The following is an 18,345-nucleotide window of genomic DNA, read 5'->3' as shown; positions in this document are numbered from 1 at the left end:
TACACCACCCACTACACTACCATTCCCTCCTCCACCTTATCCATCTTACAATCCCTATGATAGGGGCTACTCATTTATGACTCAACAACCTATGTCATTTATGAATATGCTTAACAGTGGCCACCCAATTATGAATACTTCACCCGGAACCTACTCCGGTGAGGCTCATTCTTTAAAGAGACCACTTTCAATTGATCTAGAAGATGAGGCTACCTCACCATGCAAACGCAAGAAGAAGGCAAATGCTAAGGGAAAATGCAACCAAAAGTCTTGAATCAAAAAGAGAATACAAGAGGTGTGCCTAATGCTAAATGGACTTCAGAGCATGACGATGTGTTAATCCCCTTTCTTGCTCAAATGGCAAAGGATGGTCTCAAAGTTGACAAAAATTTTAAAGTGCTTGCATATCGAAGAGCTGCAGAAGAGGTCAACAGAAAGTGCTTGACTGAATACACGAAGGAGCAAGTCATGAATCATGTCAAGTGCTTGAAGGGTAAATATTTTGATATGCGCACTATCATGAACATGAGTGGGGCTAGTTATCATCCAGAAACTAAGATAGTCACCATGGATCCAGATTGTTTTGATAGGTGGATACAGGTAAATATTTATCCTAATTTAAAAAACCAAAAATCCTATTATATTACTATACTGATTATATAATATTCCATTATACAGGACAAAAAATGCAATAGCTCTAGGTTGAAGGAGTATCTGAACACTCCTCTCATTCACTATGATAACTTGTGTTGCATCGCGGGAGATGACCAAGCAAAGGGTGATCTCACCAAAGATATGACTGAAAAGCTAGGCTCTAAACAACATGTTTTAATAGCTGACGAGGAGCATGTCGATCTTAGTGATAATGAGGTTGATGTGTCCTTTACCTCACATAATGACTTCAACAACCCTCAAACCCAAAAAATGAAAAAATCAAGTGGGGTATCTCATGCTTCAAGTGGTACATCACATCATAAAAAAGAAAAGTAGCAAGGCCAAAGAGGATGAGTCTCTCACGCGCGAATTCATAGAGTCCATGTCATACTCAATTCAACATCAACGCATTATACATTGGAGTGAGACAATGGCCAATGCTCTAATGGCGCATTCCAATGAGTTTCCCGAGGATACATTGGACAAAGTGCTTGATTACTTGTATGATCATGAATCCGAATCTAGGAGGTTGATCATCAAAATAAAAAATTCTCAAAAGCTATTCATAGAGAAGATTATCCACGAGCAAGGATTCTAGGAGGTCATAATTTGGGTTTGTCTTTTAAAATACTTCATATTTCACTACTTTTGCAAACTTGACATAATACACAACTGATTTTGTAAGCTCATTGCATATTCCACTAATTTGTGATTGTAATCTGAACACTTATGGATCCAGAAACTAATTATGTATGCTGAACATGTATATAGTAATATTAGCATAATGTTTTGTTCTTTCCCACCGTCACTCTTATTTTTATCCTTAAGATACTTGGTGTTTTATAAGAAACACAAGAAGATGATGGTATCTCATTATAATTTGGGTTCTTTTGCAGGTTTATGTATCCATATCTTATGATACTTGATGCAAATTATGGATGAATATGATACTTGATAGCAACCTACATTGCACGTTATGTATTGGTATGGCTATTAGGTACTTTTCAATTTGGGCAATGATGATAGTCCTATTATGAGAATGCAATCTACAATGATTTTATAATGTTTAGGTAGGGCAATCTAGGATGCCATTGCAACCTACATTGTATTTACAATGTTAGGTGAGGCAATCCATCCATGTAATTGCAATCTACATTGTAATTTCATTGTTAGATGAGGCAATCCATTTTTTTTATTTTTTACCTATATCTGAGCCCCTACCTTGGTTATACATTGGATTTGGGTCAATTTTTGGTTGCTTTTGGGTGAAAAAGATTGGATTTGGGTTATTTGAGCACTGTCCTTGTTTTTTAGCTTGTTTATTTGAGCACTGTCCTTGGTTATTTGAGCACTGTCCTTGTTTATTTGAGCTTGGTTGTGCTGGTGACTTTATGCTCCTACATCACTTGTTGCTTTGCATTGTGCTTGTGGGTTTGCTTGTGAGCTTGTGAGCTGGTTTGTTTTCTATTGTTGCAGTTTCAGTTTTAGTTTCACATTGGATTTGGTTATATGAGGCAATCCATGCTTTGTGGGTTTGCTTGTGGGTTTAATTGCAGGCTTGGTCATCTGTTGGTTTGCTGCAGCTTTGTTTATTTGAGCTGCTTGCTTGTGGGTTTGCTTGTAGCCTTGGTCATTTCTTGGTTTGTTGCAGCCTTGGTTTGTTGCGGCCTTGGTTATTTGATCACTGAGCTTGTTTTTGAGCTTGTTTTTGATAAATTTGTGGCTGCTGTTGGGAGTTGCTGGATGTGGTTGTGCTGGTGACTTTATTCTCCTGACTGGTCATTTGTTGGGAGTTGTTGGACGTGGTTGTGCTGGTGACTTTATGCTCCTACATAATTTGTTGCTTTGCATTGTGCTTGTGGGTTTTCTTGTGAGCTTGTGCTTTAAACTTGGTTGCAAATGGATTTTGTTGCTGGAGGTCACTGATTTTGTTGCTGGAGGTCACTGGGTTGCTACGTTTGTTGCAGTCTATTTTTTTTGGTTTTGATGTTATTCTCCTCCATCATTTGTTGCTGGACGTGGTTGTGCTGGTGACTTTGACTGAGCTAACATCTATATGAGACCATGCTTTGGGCCAGATTATGTTTCAGTCTCAAAGTTTCATCTATTGTTGTGTGCTTGCTTGAAGGGTAAATACAACTGTATTTGTTTTTTATGGGGTTTAAGCTCACCAAAAATACTTATATTCACCAATTATTATTATGGATGAATATGATACTTGATAGCAACCTACATTGCACGTTATGTATTGGTATGGCTATTAGGTACTTTTCAATTTGGGCAATGATGATAGTCCTATTATGAGAATGCAATCTACAATGATTTTATAATGTTTAGGTAGGGCAATCTAGGATGCCATTGCAACCTACATTGTATTTACAATGTTAGGTGAGACAATCCATCCATGTAATTGCAATCTACATTGTAATTTCATTGTTAGATGAGGCAATCCATTTTTTTTTATTTTTTACCTATATCTGAGCCCCTACCTTGGTTATACATTGGATTTGGGTCAATTTTTGGTTGCTTTTGGGTGAAAAAGATTGGATTTGGGTTATTTGAGCACTGTCCTTGTTTTTTAGCTTGTTTATTTGAGCACTGTCCTTGGTTATTTGAGCACTGAGCTTGTTTATTTGAGCTTGGTTGTGCTGGTGACTTTATGCTCCTACATCACTTGTTGCTTTGCATTGTGCTTGTGGGTTTGCTTGTGAGCTTGTGCTTTAAACTTGGTTGCAAATGGATTTTGTTGCTGGAGGTTTTTGGGTTGCTACGTTTGTTGCAGTCTATTTTTTTGGTTTTGATGTTATTCTCCTCCATCATTTGGGTCATTTTTTGGTTGCTTTTGGGTGAAAAAGATTTTTTGGTTTTGATGTTATTCTCCTCCATCATTTGGGTCATTTTTTGGTTGCTTTTGGGTGAAAAAGATTGGATTTGGTTATATGAGGCAATCCATGCTTTGTGGGTTTGCTTGTGGGTTTAATTGCATTCTTGGTCATTTGTTGGTTTGCTGTAGTTTTGTTTATCTGAGCTTCTTGCTTGTGGGTTTGCTTGTAGCCTTGGTCATTTCTTGGTTTGTTGCAGCCTTCGTTTGTTGCGGCCTGCTTGTAGCCTTGGTCATTTCTTGGTTTGTTGCAGCCTTCGTTTGTTGCGGCCTTGGTTATTTGAGCACTGAGATTGTTTTTGAGCTTGTTTTTCTCCTCTTTGTGGCTGCTGTTGGGAGTTGCTGGACGTGGTTGTGCTGGTGACTTTATTCTCCTAGCTGGAAATCAAGTTGGGAGTTGTTGGACGTGGTTGTGCTGGTGACTTTATTCTCCTACATCATTTGTTGCTTTGCATTGTTGCTGAACGAGGTTGTGCTTGCTACAAAAGATGGCTTGGTGACGTTATTCACCTACATCATTTGTTGTTGGACGTGGTTGTGCTGGTGACTTTGACTGAGCTAACATATATATGAGACCATGCTTTGATTCGGCTTATGTTTGAGTTTCAGTTTCATCTTTTGTTCTGGACTTGCTTGAAGGGTAAATACAAGTTCATTTGTTTTTATTGGGGGTAAGCTCACCAGAAATTCTTATGTTCACCAATCACTATTTTGAGGATCCTAAATTTTGTTTGCTACAACTCTAGATTTCAAATTCTAAAATATGTAATGCTACAATTCAAGTTTGAAACAAACAAAATATTATAAGTTATGGTATTACATATCCTAAAATTTGGGTGTAACAAACAACATTTTAGAGATCCCAAAACCCACCAAAAAATTTATGGATTTCAAATCCCATGTGAAATCCATATCCATAAATTTTTGGGATTTGAAACAAACACCCCCTAAACAAATGTCGTAAATGAATCAGTTTAAATTGGAAACAATTATTTATTGGGTGAATTTAGTACTTTATTTTATTTTTCGTAATTACTCACAAATTGAACGAGGGTTACCAAATAATTAATTGAAATGGAATTTCTTATTTTTGCTCTACGGGCTATTAGGGCATCTCCAACAGCTTCTCTAAAATTTTCTCCAAAATGAGAAATCAAAAGTCATATTCTCCAAATTATTTTTACACCAACTCCAACAGCTTCCTCATTTTGAAGAATCCATTTTTTCCTCCAAAAATTTGGAGAATGCTGCAGATTTAGGGAAGCTTCCCCATTTTTTTTCCTCCAAAAATTTGGAGAATGCTGCAGATTTAGGGAAGCTTCCCCATTTTTTCTCCTCCATCCCTATTTTGGGGAATGAGATGGGGAATCTGTTGGACCAAAAAACTAACTAAATTCTCCAAAAGTGAGAAATGGGGAAGCTGTTGGAGATGCTCTAATAAGACATGTTTCGCTAGTCACGTCAAAATACACGGATCCTTTTATTCTATTTACCAACGGTTTATTTTACCAAATAAATATTCTCATATACATAACCTTTTATTGATTACTTGTCTCATTTTTTTTTTGTGACTATATATATTAAGATCACTGCATTAATATATCTCTTCTTAATGAGTTCTTCTTGGTTTTTGAATGATCCAAGCCACCTAAATTTCATTTCTCAATGGAACTAAGTTTGTACTTGGTCATCTGACAAGATCATTTTAAAACTTTGCTAAATTAGTTTTTTTGTTTTTATATCTCTAAGTATAGGTCACTTGTAAAAAAATGATTAGTGAAATGGGGCAAGGGGCAGTGAAAACGTGGCTAGATTCTGTTGGTGTGAGAGTCCCGAGGGCACGACCCTTGAAACAAGGACTAGTGATCTGTAGTCCTTGCTCTTTTTATACCACTAACTAGGTCTAAAGCCTTGAATAATCTTCTATAATGACAATGCTAGTCTACAAATTAATACTAATATACTAAAAAAAAATTACGATGTATATGTCAAAGGTGAATTTGGGTTATCTATAATAGAGGTTTTGTCAATATTTTTGATAAATTTTTTAGTGTGTTAATGATTTAATTTGGGGTAAGTTGTAGATAATCTTTCTAAATTCATACCTTCACTAGCCCCTATTGATCTCTTAACATGTTCGTTAACATTTATCATCCCTCGATCATCTCTCTCTAATTCCTGTCTTAAGGACTGATAGGTGCTAATAAACTAGTTGATATATGACATTTGCTCCGAATGTGTAAATGAGTGAGATTGTCTATAATTTATTCTTCAAATTTGAAATGTAGCTCTCGCTACGCTCTCTTGTAGATATATAATCATTTTCATTTTTTTTTTACGAATTAAATTTATTTTTTTAAATGACCGTGATAAAAAAAAAAAGTAAGAAGCTCTTCTTACTATTTAACTCTTACCAAGAGAATCCAAATCAATTGATCCCTATTCATTAAAGAACAAAGGGGATGTAGAGATTGAGTGAGGCTAGGGAGTGGAATCCACTAACAATTGCCTCAGCACCATGTGGGTTTTAGCCTCGAGATTGAGGTGAATACAGGTCTAAAGTTTAAAGTTTAAACTTTGGACAGTGATTGCTATCCTTTGGCTTTAATCTCAGTAAAACATTGGATTAGTTTATTTAATTAGTACTAGCTAGCTTTTCAATTTAAAGAAGATTAGTGCAGAGAGGGCACATGCATTTTGTGCAGAGGATGGGTGAAAAATAAATTAGCTACTAACGTTTTTAATGTCAATGGTTGTGAATTGATGCTAACATGGTGTATGATCTAGTGATGCGTGTAAGTTGGGTGGATATGGATTTAATGTATTGGCTAGTTGAATTCTGATTTTGAATAAAAATAATAATGTTAGAGGCACACCACCCACCACAACCTCAACCACACTCCCCCCTCTCAATGCTACAGTAAACTGGGCCCCACATGGGATTTTAAATTTTTTAAAATCTCATGTGGGGCCTGGTTTACTGTAGCATTGAGAGGGGGGAGTGTGGTTAGGGTTGTGGTGGGTGGTGTGCCCCTAACACCACTCGAATAAAAATTAAGTTTACAATTTGAAGAGAGAATTATGTGACCCCATGCCTATATGATATAAAAAAGTAATTACACTTCCACATTTTCTCATGAAAAATGTGGAAAACAAAAGTTTTCAAATTGAGCAGAATTATGGACGATTTATGTTATTTTTAGTAACAAAGACTAAACAACAGATGCCCAACTTGAATATATGACTTTTTTTTAAGAATAACATATTAAAGATTTTGATTTAAACTATACCGCATTGAGTTTGATGTAGAGTAAAATACTTTTATTGCCGGGACATTTGGAAATAAGTGAAACGATATTTATAGGATAAGTTGATGAGAATTTGTAAAATATAAGCTTATTTATTCATCAACTATGTAATTCTTCCAGAGTGTAATAGGGATTTAGGCCTCATATTATGCAATTTTTCTCTACTTGTTTTAAATTTCATGTCAGTTTCTCGTCAGGATATTTATGGGCTATTGGTGATTTCGATCTATTTGCATCAATGGTGCATCGAAAAATATTTATTACTGCATCAGCTACTATCTCCAAGTCCTTGAATTTAAGAACGGATATCACGTTGATACAAGGTTAACACAGAGAATCAAGACCGTCAATCGAGCAATTCAGATGCAGGGAAATGGAGATATATAAGCAAATGCAATACAAGATTAACACAGTGAATTAGGATCATCAATAAGGGCAATTTGAATGCTAATATATCTGTAGATATCCCTATCTCTTTTGCATCTGTAATTTAAAAAAAACACAATTTTTACCATAAATAATCCAAACAGTAATTAATTTTTGTATATATGCAGCGCTTTCTGCGTAATTACACCATATCAACTATGAATAATGATGACGATCCTAAGAGTTTGTTTGGCAAACTCTTAAATTTAGGTCAAGACTGAACCGAACCGAACCTAACCTAATTTTGAATTAATTTGTGATTTATAAAAGCTGGACCAGTTCTAACACGGTTCTTTTTAGACTTAAAAAATAGGCCTTAAAACCAATTTAGTTTTTAATCAGCACCTATTTGATTCCAACTCTAAACTAGTTTATATAATAATACGGTCATGATTGATCCTGCCTCAATTCAATTTCTAGGTGATTAACAAACGCAGCCTACAGCTTAGAAACTATCCTCAACAAATTATGTGTCCTCTCACGCGCGTGGGGAAGAGCCCTAAGCCTCCCTCACACGTGGGGAAGAGCCTTGCAAATTGCATCAACACGAGTTCCATGCACACTGAGTTGTCACTGTTCAAGCTACGAGCGGGGACTATAAGTGGGCCCAATCCGACGCACCAAAAGAGCAGAATATCAAAGCGAGGGCGAGTAGACCCCACCATGCACGTACTTTTGTGCACACGTCACCCGTTCTCCAACCCGACAATGGTTTGACCACAAAAGGACATAACAAAGCCCGGGTGTGTTCATTCATGGAGAGCTCCTCCGTCAGAAGCCAATGCAACCTCAAATAGGAACAAAGATAATAAATGGCTACCATCTGAAAATAGAGAAAAGGACAGCAGCTTCAGTTTAAGGGTTGTTGAGGGGTATTTATTAATAAATTAGTATTTCCGTTGAGAACGATAGCAGAGCCCAACAAAAGCCATCTAAGAAAACGGGGCTTAAAAGGCTGAAAAGTTTGTTTTGTTTCGGGGGAAATTGTGTCAACTTCATGGTCTGTCAGCTTGTAAATTGGAGATCTATGTACTATAGCTTTTTTTAGCAATTATTTCTTGCCAATTAAGCATAGAAAAAAATAAAAAAAAATCTCAAAGTGTTTTTATCTCTTCCATTCTTTTCTCTCTAAATCTAATACTCATGCCTTATCATTCCCCATTTTTTCTAACACGTCTCCTTCCGATCCTCTCCCCCTCTTCCTCCTTTTTCACTCAGACACCGACATCCCCCTCCGTCATCACCGAACTTAGGTGCACGCTCCGGTCATGTTGTTGATCCAAGGGGTATATATTACATAGAAAAAACTCAATATTATTCATTTTTTCTCTCACTAATTTTCCCCGCTCTTTCTTTCTTTTCCCTCAAAAGTAAAATAAGCCCAAATTCGGTCGGCAACGACAATGGCAATAGCGAAACTCTCGAATTCGTCGAAGTTCTCGTTGGAGGATCCGTCAAATAACATATTGATCTCCGACACTGAATGCGAAGAACGAGGCAGAGGAGACGGTGTTGGAGGAGGAGGACGAGAAGCTCGTGTGTTAACTTTAATAAAATTCGTAATTTCTGTTTGAACATCATGGAAAGATGAAAATTTAAAGAAATGCCGGCTAAATATGATTTTTATGTTAAGTTCAAATCCAAGGTGAAACATTAAGTCTAATGAGTTGGCAATGAAGTCCAATGGCTTGTATACTAAGTCTATCGGGTTGAATAATAAGTCCTAGGGATTGTATGTTAAGTGTATTGTGTTGAATAATAAGTCTAATTTGTTGAATATTAAGTGTGATGGATTATATGTTAAGTCCAAATTGATTCATGTTAAGTCCAGTTTGTTTCATATTAAGTCCAATTCGGTTCATGTTAAGTTCAATTTAAATCATACTTAGTTGACAAGGAATAAACTGCTAAAGAAGGGCATCACATAGATTTTCAATTTAAAGGCTGCATCACATGGGAAAAAGTTAGAGGGGCTACAATACATGAAGTTATTACAGCACATGAAGTTATTACTTTTGGTGCCTTGACATAATTTTCCATTTGTTTTGTACTAGTTTGCAGTCCGTGCAAAGCACGATATTTTTTTTTGTTACAGTAATCCCGCTTTTTTTAATATGCATGATTTGAGTTTTTGGAAGTGCTACAGTATCCCGCTCTGCTACAGTACCTTTTAGATGTTACAGTATACCCGTGCGCTACAGTAACATTTTTAAGTAATTATTAACTACAGCAATCATGCTACAGTAAATGCTACTGTAGCATTTACTGTAGCATGAACATTGAACAGTGAATCTCTGATCCTCCTATTTGTATAAAGGAATAGATTTGTATTTGAGAAAGAAAACTCAATACAAAATCATAGGCGTTAGCTTATATATGATAGATATTTTTGAAAAAGGAACTTGGAGAATTAGCTAAGAAGCTCGCCATATGTATTCCATTTAAATTTATAAAATTGAATGTCATGTTAGACTATAAAATCATAACCCTCAAAACTTCCTAGTTTTAATGTCATACTATAAAATCATAATCCTCAAGTCTCACAACTTTACAATTTTGATGTATTAACAAAATATTTTAGCATGATATTAGAATAAACTGGATTCGGTTATTACTGACCATGAGTCTCTAAAGTGAATTAAAAAACATGATAACCGCTTTGTGAGTTCGGTCTTAATTTGGCCTGTGAAAGAGTCCTTAACAAACAGAGGCATGCCATGCTGTACAATCATACACTCAACATTCACCATAACTTTAAACTTTTGATATAATAACATGATCCTTTGACAATCATAAATCATTGTGATAATGAATTACATTTGAAACATATGCCAAAATCTTCTTACTTTCTTATATAATTATCTAGAGAGCTCTTGGGTTATTGGATGATACTACATTGATTACAGAGAGATCCACTTTCAGAGTCTAAGATTCTTTAAAAAACAATTTCGAGATATTGCTTTATGCCCTGTTTGGATAGAGGGTAGAGAGGGGGAGGGGAAGAGAAATACAACTTTCACCTTGTTTGGGAGTTTTTTTAAGGAGGGTAGAGAGGAGGAAGGAAGGGGAACGGAGGGTAAAATTACTTGGTTTTAAAGTCATTTATGTAAATTTACATATATTTACTTCCTTTCACCTTCATTCACCTTACTCAACTCCCAAACAACATATTACAATTCCCTTCCCTTCCCTTCCCTTCCCGTTGTTTACCTTTCCTTCCCTTCCCTTAGGGCCTGTTTGGATTCGTAGGGGGTGAAGGGAAGTTAAGGGAAACTGAGTGAAGGGAAGGGAAGGGAAAGGAAGGGAAGGGAAGAGAATTCCTTTCCCCTTGGTTACACCCTAATTTGGGGGGTAACAATTTTTATACTATTTGGGGGTGAACCAATGTGCATGGAGGTGAATTAACTTCACCTCCTAAGTGTTCCCAAACAAGGTGAATGGAGGTGAATGGTTCCCCTAACTTCCATTCACCCTCATTCCCCTCAATCCAAACAAGCCCTTAGTAAACTCCCAAACACACCATTAATATGAGTTGGTTTTCTTGGAATTATTAAAATTCATGAAAAAATTTTGGAGCTAAACAACTCATGACCTTCTAATTATTGTGGTTAGTGAAGATTGATGCATATGGGATATCTAATATACAACCGTATCCTAGAGAATCTCTTGTGCCTTCTCATTTCAAAGTGACACTCAGCTCGTTTACTTCTTCGCTTAAACCCAGAGTAAGACCTACTCCCTTTATAACTCCCAGGTCCATCGACAGATGCTTTATGTCCCCACAATCTTTGCCAATTTGACAATTCATTATAAACAAAATTATATCTCGCGAATCCATGCACATAATTAATTTTAATTGACTCCCTTATTAATTAATCTCATTATATAAAAAAATTATATGTTGTATTTCGTAAGAAATAACGTAGAGAGATAATAAGTCCACCACCCTCTGCATGCGAACAACCTCACACATGGTGTCGTCTCTCTATCCTGCTGCTGCCGCGCGTGACGCGATCCAATACTTTGAAATTAGAATATTATTAGAATAAAAAAAAATATGGTTTAAAGTATAAAAAATTGCATTAAGCAAATTAAGTTTCAGAAATCCAAGTGGGAACTAACTAGTACTACTACTCAGTGCCCAGAAGTTGAGGCTCATTCGCTCTTTCTTTTCCCCTTGTCTTGGGTGAATTTACTTTACCCCTTTCATTTGCTTTGATTTTTTACTTTAAACCACTTTTGATGGAAAATAATTCTTTAACCCCTGGGTCGTTGAGAATTTTATCCATCAACAGTAAAGAACTTATTCAAGATTTTTAGGATCAAGTACATGAATTCAAAGTATGTTAAAAGTCATAACAGCTACTGAGTTAACCATAACGTATTTTTCTCAGTTGTTTTCGATCAAGTCCTTGTAGGTCTGTACCCCTCCATCCTATGTGTCCCATGAACCATCTCTTATCGGGTTTTGGACCGGCCGGCGCATTTAGCGATGACATCTAATGCAGGACATCTTATTATGGGTTTTCCTTATAGTTACATCTAAGGGCTGTTTGGTTCCCTGTTTTTAAGGAAAAGTTTCTCTTGAAAGCCTGCCAAAAATACCAAAAATGTTACTTTTTAACAGGCTTTCAACCAAAATCTTCTTTTTTAGAGGTGAATTGGGCTGAAAGCCTGCCAAAAAGTGACACTTTGGCAGGCTTTCAAGAGAAAAAAATTCTAACCAAACAGCCCCTTATTAGGTTGATTTCACAAAGTGACGCAGCGCGGAAGTTGTAGCATTGGAATCCACCAAGGACAATATTCGAATCCACGAAAAGCTTCGAATCCACGAAGTAAATATTGAAGAAAAATAAAATTTTATTAATCAAAAGTCATGCCCCTAGGGCTTACAAGACTCTACTTAAATTGAAAAGAAACAAGACTTTTACAAGGACTCAAACTCCTACAAGGACTCTAACTTACCAAAAATAGTAAAAGAATTCCTAAAACATTAAAACTCCTAAACAAAACTCCTTACGACTAGAAAAATCCACCGGTCAAATCTAAGATTAAATCGGCTTTGTTTCTTAATCAAAACAGACTCCTAAAGCATTACTAAAAATAGTAAAAACGGACAAAAATACATATATCTCTCAAACCGTAAGGAATTTGGCGAAACGGAGGAAACAAACCAAACCCTTAAGGATAGGTTTGGATGGATCCGTCTTGTCGAGATAGTCGATTTTCATATATAATTGGTTCAATTCCGACGTACGGTTTGAAAATTACGGTCGTTTCCTCGAAACAAGTTCTTTTCTTCGACCGGGCCCGTATTTGGACTTACGACTGTCCCACTTTAACATAAACGTGTTTGCCGTGTGTTCTACATCACAAAGCCACCAAAGTTTGGGATGATTACAAAAAAAACTCCAAGGTTTAAACCTTTTTGTGACGTACGGTTTGATATTTACTATTCGCATGCAACAATGCCCCTCTCATATCTGAGAGGATATTCTAGTTTGCTAACTATGGTACTGTTTAGCAAAGGATTAAGTGAGGGGTTAAGGAGACTTAACCCCTTCCAAACACAAAAAATCTATACGGTACCGTTTGGCAAAGAGTTAAGTGAGGGGTTAAGGAGACTTAACCCCTTCTTAACCCGCCAAACACAAAAAATCTATACAATGGTTAAAGTGAGTTAACCCTTCATAATTTGCCAAACATAAAAAATATAGAAGGGTTAAACTAACCTCTCTAGAGGGATTAAAATGAGTTAACCCCTCAAAATGAGGGGTTTACTAATACTCCTATTTAGAAGGATTAAGAGTTGACCATTCTAATTATAAAGAAAATAGTCAAAATCGTTATTATTCTCAAACACTAAAACTGATCACAAGGGCTAAAATAAAACTTATTTAACAGGTTAATAATTTAGTCCTTCAGATTATCGAATGGACTAAGTACATTAATTTTTCTCTTTAACCCATTTTCTTTAACCCTTTGCCAAACAAGGCCTACAAGAGTTAAAGTGAGTTAACCCTCCATAATTTGCCAAATATAAAAAATATAGAAGGGTTAAGCTAACCCCTCTAGAGAGATTAAAATGAGTTAACCCCTCAAAATGAGGGGTTTACTAATACTCTTATTTAGAAGGATTAAGAGTTAATCCTTCTAAATATAAAGAAAATAGTCAAAATCATTGTTATTCCCAAACACTAAAACTGATCACATGGGCTAAAATAAAACTTATTTAACGGGATAATAATTTAGTTTTTCAGATTATCGAATATGCTAAGTGCATTAATCCTTCTCTTTAACCCCTCTTCCTTAACCCTTTGCCAAACGGGACGAGTCGAAGGATCGGTCGGGAGAAGTTTAAACTTCAGGGGGTCCTGTGAAGCACACCAAAGCTAAAGGGGGTTTTCGCGAAATCAACCAGTACCATTTTCCTGCTCTTCTCCATCGCCAGCCACCCACGGGCAGAATCCGACCTATATATAGTTTTCCACCGTCAACATCAGCAGAAACCCTTCGAAAGTCTCGAGGAAAACTCTTCCGCTTTCAACCCCAAGAAGGGAGAGGGAGAGGGAGAGGGAGGGAGGGAAAGCATAGAGCTCCACATCCACCCCCAACCCAATGCGAACGTAGAGATCGAAGAGCAAGAGAGTTTTTTCGAGACCCAAAAAAAACCATTTCGCAACATTCTCGAGAAAATTTTAATAGAACGCTTACAAAATGCCGAGGAAGCCCCGCCACCTTCAGTACCTCTGACCTCTCCTCGGCTCTGCCTCCCCTCCCCTCCCTCCCCTCCGCCCTCTCCCCAACCAACCGAAGTCCTCTCCCTCTTCTCCCTGCTCAACTCCTGCCTCCTCCTCCTCCCCCTCCCCTCCGCCGACCTGGGACGCCCGCCTCCCCCTCCCCTTGCAATCTGGACCTAACCGTCGCCTGCAGGCCCCGCCTCCGCAGGGTCACCCCGTCAGGCCCTGCACAGTCCCTCCCCTCGCCCTCGCCCTCCCCCCCTCCCTCTTCTGCTCCTCCCTCCCCCCCTCTCCTCCCTCACCCCATCCGGCTGCAACCTCACCGCCAAAATCCCCCTCGCGACCCTCTCGGCCCCTGCCGCCGCCTGTCGTCCTCGGACCTATCAGCTCAGCAACTCCTTGACGGGCCCGTCCCCGCCTCCATCGCCTCCCTCGCCTCCTGCAGCCACCTGCTTCCTCTACGACAACAGGCTCAGCGGGCCCATTCCCGCCGCCATCGCAACCTCACCCTGCTCCAGTCTCTACGGGGCCGGGGGCAACCGTCGACCTCTGCCGGCCCGATACCCGGCTCGCATCTCGTCGCTGCTCGCCTCTCCGTCCTCAGCCTCCCGACACCAGATCTCCGCCCGATCCCCGCGCTCGCTGGCAAGCTCAGAATCTTGGCAAGAACCATCCTCGGTTTTACAAACCGCAATGCTGACCGAGCTGTACCCGCCGAGCTCGGAACTGTTCTAGTCTGTTGTCAACGCTCTCCTCTACGAGAACTCGCTTTTCCGGGCCCCTAGCCGGCCGAGCTCGGGGGGCTTTGCGAAGGCTCGAGAGGTGCTGCTTGTGCAGAACTCGTTGTCGGCCCGGATACCCACCACCGTTCGGCACCTGTCGTCGCGTGCAGGGTATGATCGATTTGTCGCTCAAGGGCGTATCATATCCGGAGCGATTCCCGGCGGCGGTTGGGGTCTCTCCCGCAGTTGCAGGAGCTGATGCTGGCAGAGCGACAGCACAGCGTGTCGGTTCGATTCGGCGGAGTATTTGGAAACCTGGTGAGGCCTTCAGACAGCTGTCAGGCTTGATATCTAATCAGCATATAGGTATTTGATTCGCGGCGCGAGATTGGAGGGCTGCAGAATCTTCCAAAGTGTTCTCTGCCTGGCAGAATCAGATTGAAAGGCGGCATTCTTCATTCTTTGATTCGTTTGGTGAATCTTCAATCTCTTGATCTTTCTCATAACCATTTGACTGGTCCCATCCCATCTGGGGTTTTCCTGCTTAAGAACTTAACGAAGCTGCTGTTGTTATCTAATGATATTTCTGGCTCTTTGCCGCCTGAGATTGGGGAGAGCAAGTCTTTAGTCAGGCTGCGGCTTGGTGACAATAGAATTGGCGGGAAAATCCCGCCGGAGATTGGCGGGCTCACCGGACTGAACTTCCTAGAACTTTCCGGCAACAGGTTAACCGGGCCGGTGCCCGATTCGATTGGGAACTGCTCTCAGCTGCAGATGGTGGATATCAGCAACAACACATTGTCCGGTGGGCTTCCAGCCTCTCTTTCATCTATAGTTGGGCTCCAGATACTCGATGCTTCGCTCAATCAGTTCACTGGACCCATACCCGAAAGCTTCGGGAGATTGGTCTCGATGAACAAATTGGTGCTCGGAGGCAATTCGTTCACCGGGTCGATACCGAAATCACTAGGGGAGTGTTCTAGCCTTCAGTTGCTTGATCTTAGTAACAATCAGCTCTCTGGAACAATCCCTGATGAACTGTGTAGAATTGAAGGGCTCGACATTGCCCTGAACTTGAGTAGAAATGAGCTCACTGGCGAAATACCGGATAAGATTTCAGCACTCAACAAGCTCTCGATTCTTGATCTCTCATATAACAAGCTTGAAGGGAGCCTGACACAACTTGGGTCCCTTGAGAATCTTGTAACCCTAAATGTCTCTAACAACAACTTCACTGGATTTTTACCCGATAACAAGCTATTCAGGCAACTATCAGCTGGCGATCTTGATGGTAATCAAGGCCTTTGTACTCACGGTGGTGATGTTTGCTTTGAGAACCATACATTATCTGCATCCATAGACGAAGTGAAAAGGATTCATAAGCTTAAGCTAGTGATCGCTCTTCTGATCACAATGACAGTTGCTATGGTTCTTGGAATGGTTGGGATTATTCGAGCTAAGAGATTTGGAGGTCGGAAAGGGAGGGAAGATGAAGACTCTGAGCTCGGAGGAGAAATGTCGTGGCCATGGCAATTCACTCCATTTCAAAAGCTCAACTTCTCAGTTGAGCAAGTAGTAAGAAGTCTTATTGATGCTAATGTTATTGGGAAAGGCTGTTCAGGGGTAGTTTACAGAGTGAACATGGACAATGGCGATGTGATCGCAGTTAAAAAACTCTGGCCTAATACTAATTCAATGGTGACGACGAAAGAGGAAGCTAATAGTAACAAAGTTAGGGATTCGTTCTCTGCTGAAATTCGAACATTGGGCTCAATTCGACATAAGAATATAGTTAGGTTTTTGGGCTGTTGTTGGAATAAAAGTACCAAGCTGTTGATGTATGATTATATGGAGAATGGCAGTCTTGGTGGCCTACTCCATGAGAGAAATGGGTTCTCGCTTGAATGGGATTTGAGGTATCAGATTATACTTGGAGCGGCGCAGGGGCTTGCTTATCTTCATCATGATTGTGTTCCTCCGATTGTTCATCGTGATATCAAGGCAAATAATATACTAATTGGCTTGGATTTTGAAGCTTATATTGCTGATTTTGGGCTTGCTAAGCTTGTTGAGGATGGGGATTTTGGGAGGTCTTCTACCACTGTTGCTGGTTCTTATGGCTACATTGCTCCAGGTGAGTGCAGTTTAATGCATTTCCTAGTTCAAGGTCAGTATTGTAGTAGTTTCATCGCCTCAAGTAATTGCAATCCAAATTCAGTTTCGTTACTACTTCAGGATACTGTTAGATTTGTTGGCTTCAGGTTTTGCAGTATCCAACATCATGTTCTACTCAAAAATCCAATTTCTGTGACATTGAGATATTCGTATTGCCCAACTATAGTAGATTCTTTACTATGATGGCTAGGGGAATTCGACATGAGAATGATCCTTGACATGCAATTATGCTTGATAAAAGACTACAGAGAATACTGCCCGTTGAATTATGTGAATTATGTCCACAGTTCAACCGGCTATCCACGAGTTGCCTTCCCTAAGTAGCTTCAAACATGGTGATTTTAGGATTTTTATTTTCTTATGGACACCTGCTATCCAGTAGACACGACTTGTCATATAGAATTCTGACTTTCTGATGAAAATAAGATGCTGATGATGATGATTTTTATTATTTATTTTTTTGATAAAAATAATGACGATCGTTGATCATAAACTTTTTTATATCATATCGCAGAATATGGATACATGATGAAAATCACAGAGAAGAGCGATGTCTACAGTTACGGCGTAGTAGTTCTCGAAGTCCTGACTGGAAAACAACCAATTGACCCCACGATCCCTGACGGGCTCCACGTCGTTGACTGGGTGAGGCGAAGAAAGGTGAGTTTAGGTGTGCTCGACCCGAGCCTTCATGGCCGGCCAGAATCTGAGATTGAGGAGATGCTTCAAGCTCTCGGTGTCGCCCTCCTCTGTGTCAGCCCGACACCAGATGAGCGGCCCACAATGAAGGATGTCGCGGCGATGTTGAAGGAGATTCGAACAGAGAGAGAGGAATACGCAAAGGTTGATGTTCTTCTTAAAGGCTCTTCGACATCAGTCAACGATAATAACAACGGCGGTAGTAGTAATAACGGTAGTTTTTCTTCGTCTTCGTCTTCCAAGGTGAGATTGCCGTTTTGATGGTTATCGCTGGGTGATGTTGTCGTCATTGTGTCTGTTTTGTTGCTGGTTGTGTCTGTTTTTGTTAGAATTTGTAGAGGTGGTGGGGTATGTAAAGGTGGGAGGTTGGGGATATGTTATTTGTTTTGTTGTTGTTGTTAGTATTTGCAGTAGATATGTTAAGATACATGGTAGAATAAAAGTGAGGGTAATTTTGATTAGGGTCTATTTTCGTTGTTGGCTATGTCCTTCATGATGAAACAAGTAATGTTGGTTTATTAGCTTGGTATGTCATTTTAAGATCAAGTTCAACTATTCGTAGATCCCCCATCTCTCAGGAATAAAGGGTTCTCTACCCTCTTGTGAACGGATCCGACATCAAAGATCTCGTTACATCCCGTCTTTTTGATGACAGAAAAATTCCCCAATAACCCAAAATATGGGACCAACAGGGGGGACATGTGAGGTGTCCCGCTCCTATTGCATAATGAGCTGGTCGT

At 39.4% G+C, this 18,345-nt stretch overlaps 1 protein-coding gene across 1 annotated transcript; it reads left to right on the top strand.

The window, feature by feature from the left end:
* On the top strand, positions 358-18,073 carry LOC109838132 (receptor-like protein kinase 2). The gene is given in 7 exon segments (XM_020406600.1): positions 358-600; positions 679-870; positions 2,211-2,310; positions 2,391-2,594; positions 15,119-15,174; positions 15,176-16,865; positions 17,421-18,073. Coding segments are annotated over 7 exon segments (2,931 nt in total). The 3' UTR covers positions 17,867-18,073.

The sequence above is a fragment of the Asparagus officinalis genome, chromosome 4, assembly GCF_001876935.1.
Source record: "Asparagus officinalis chromosome 4, Aspof.V1, whole genome shotgun sequence".
NCBI classification, from domain to species: Eukaryota; Viridiplantae; Streptophyta; class Magnoliopsida; order Asparagales; family Asparagaceae; genus Asparagus; species Asparagus officinalis.
This window is presented reverse-complemented; position numbering and strand designations above follow the sequence as displayed.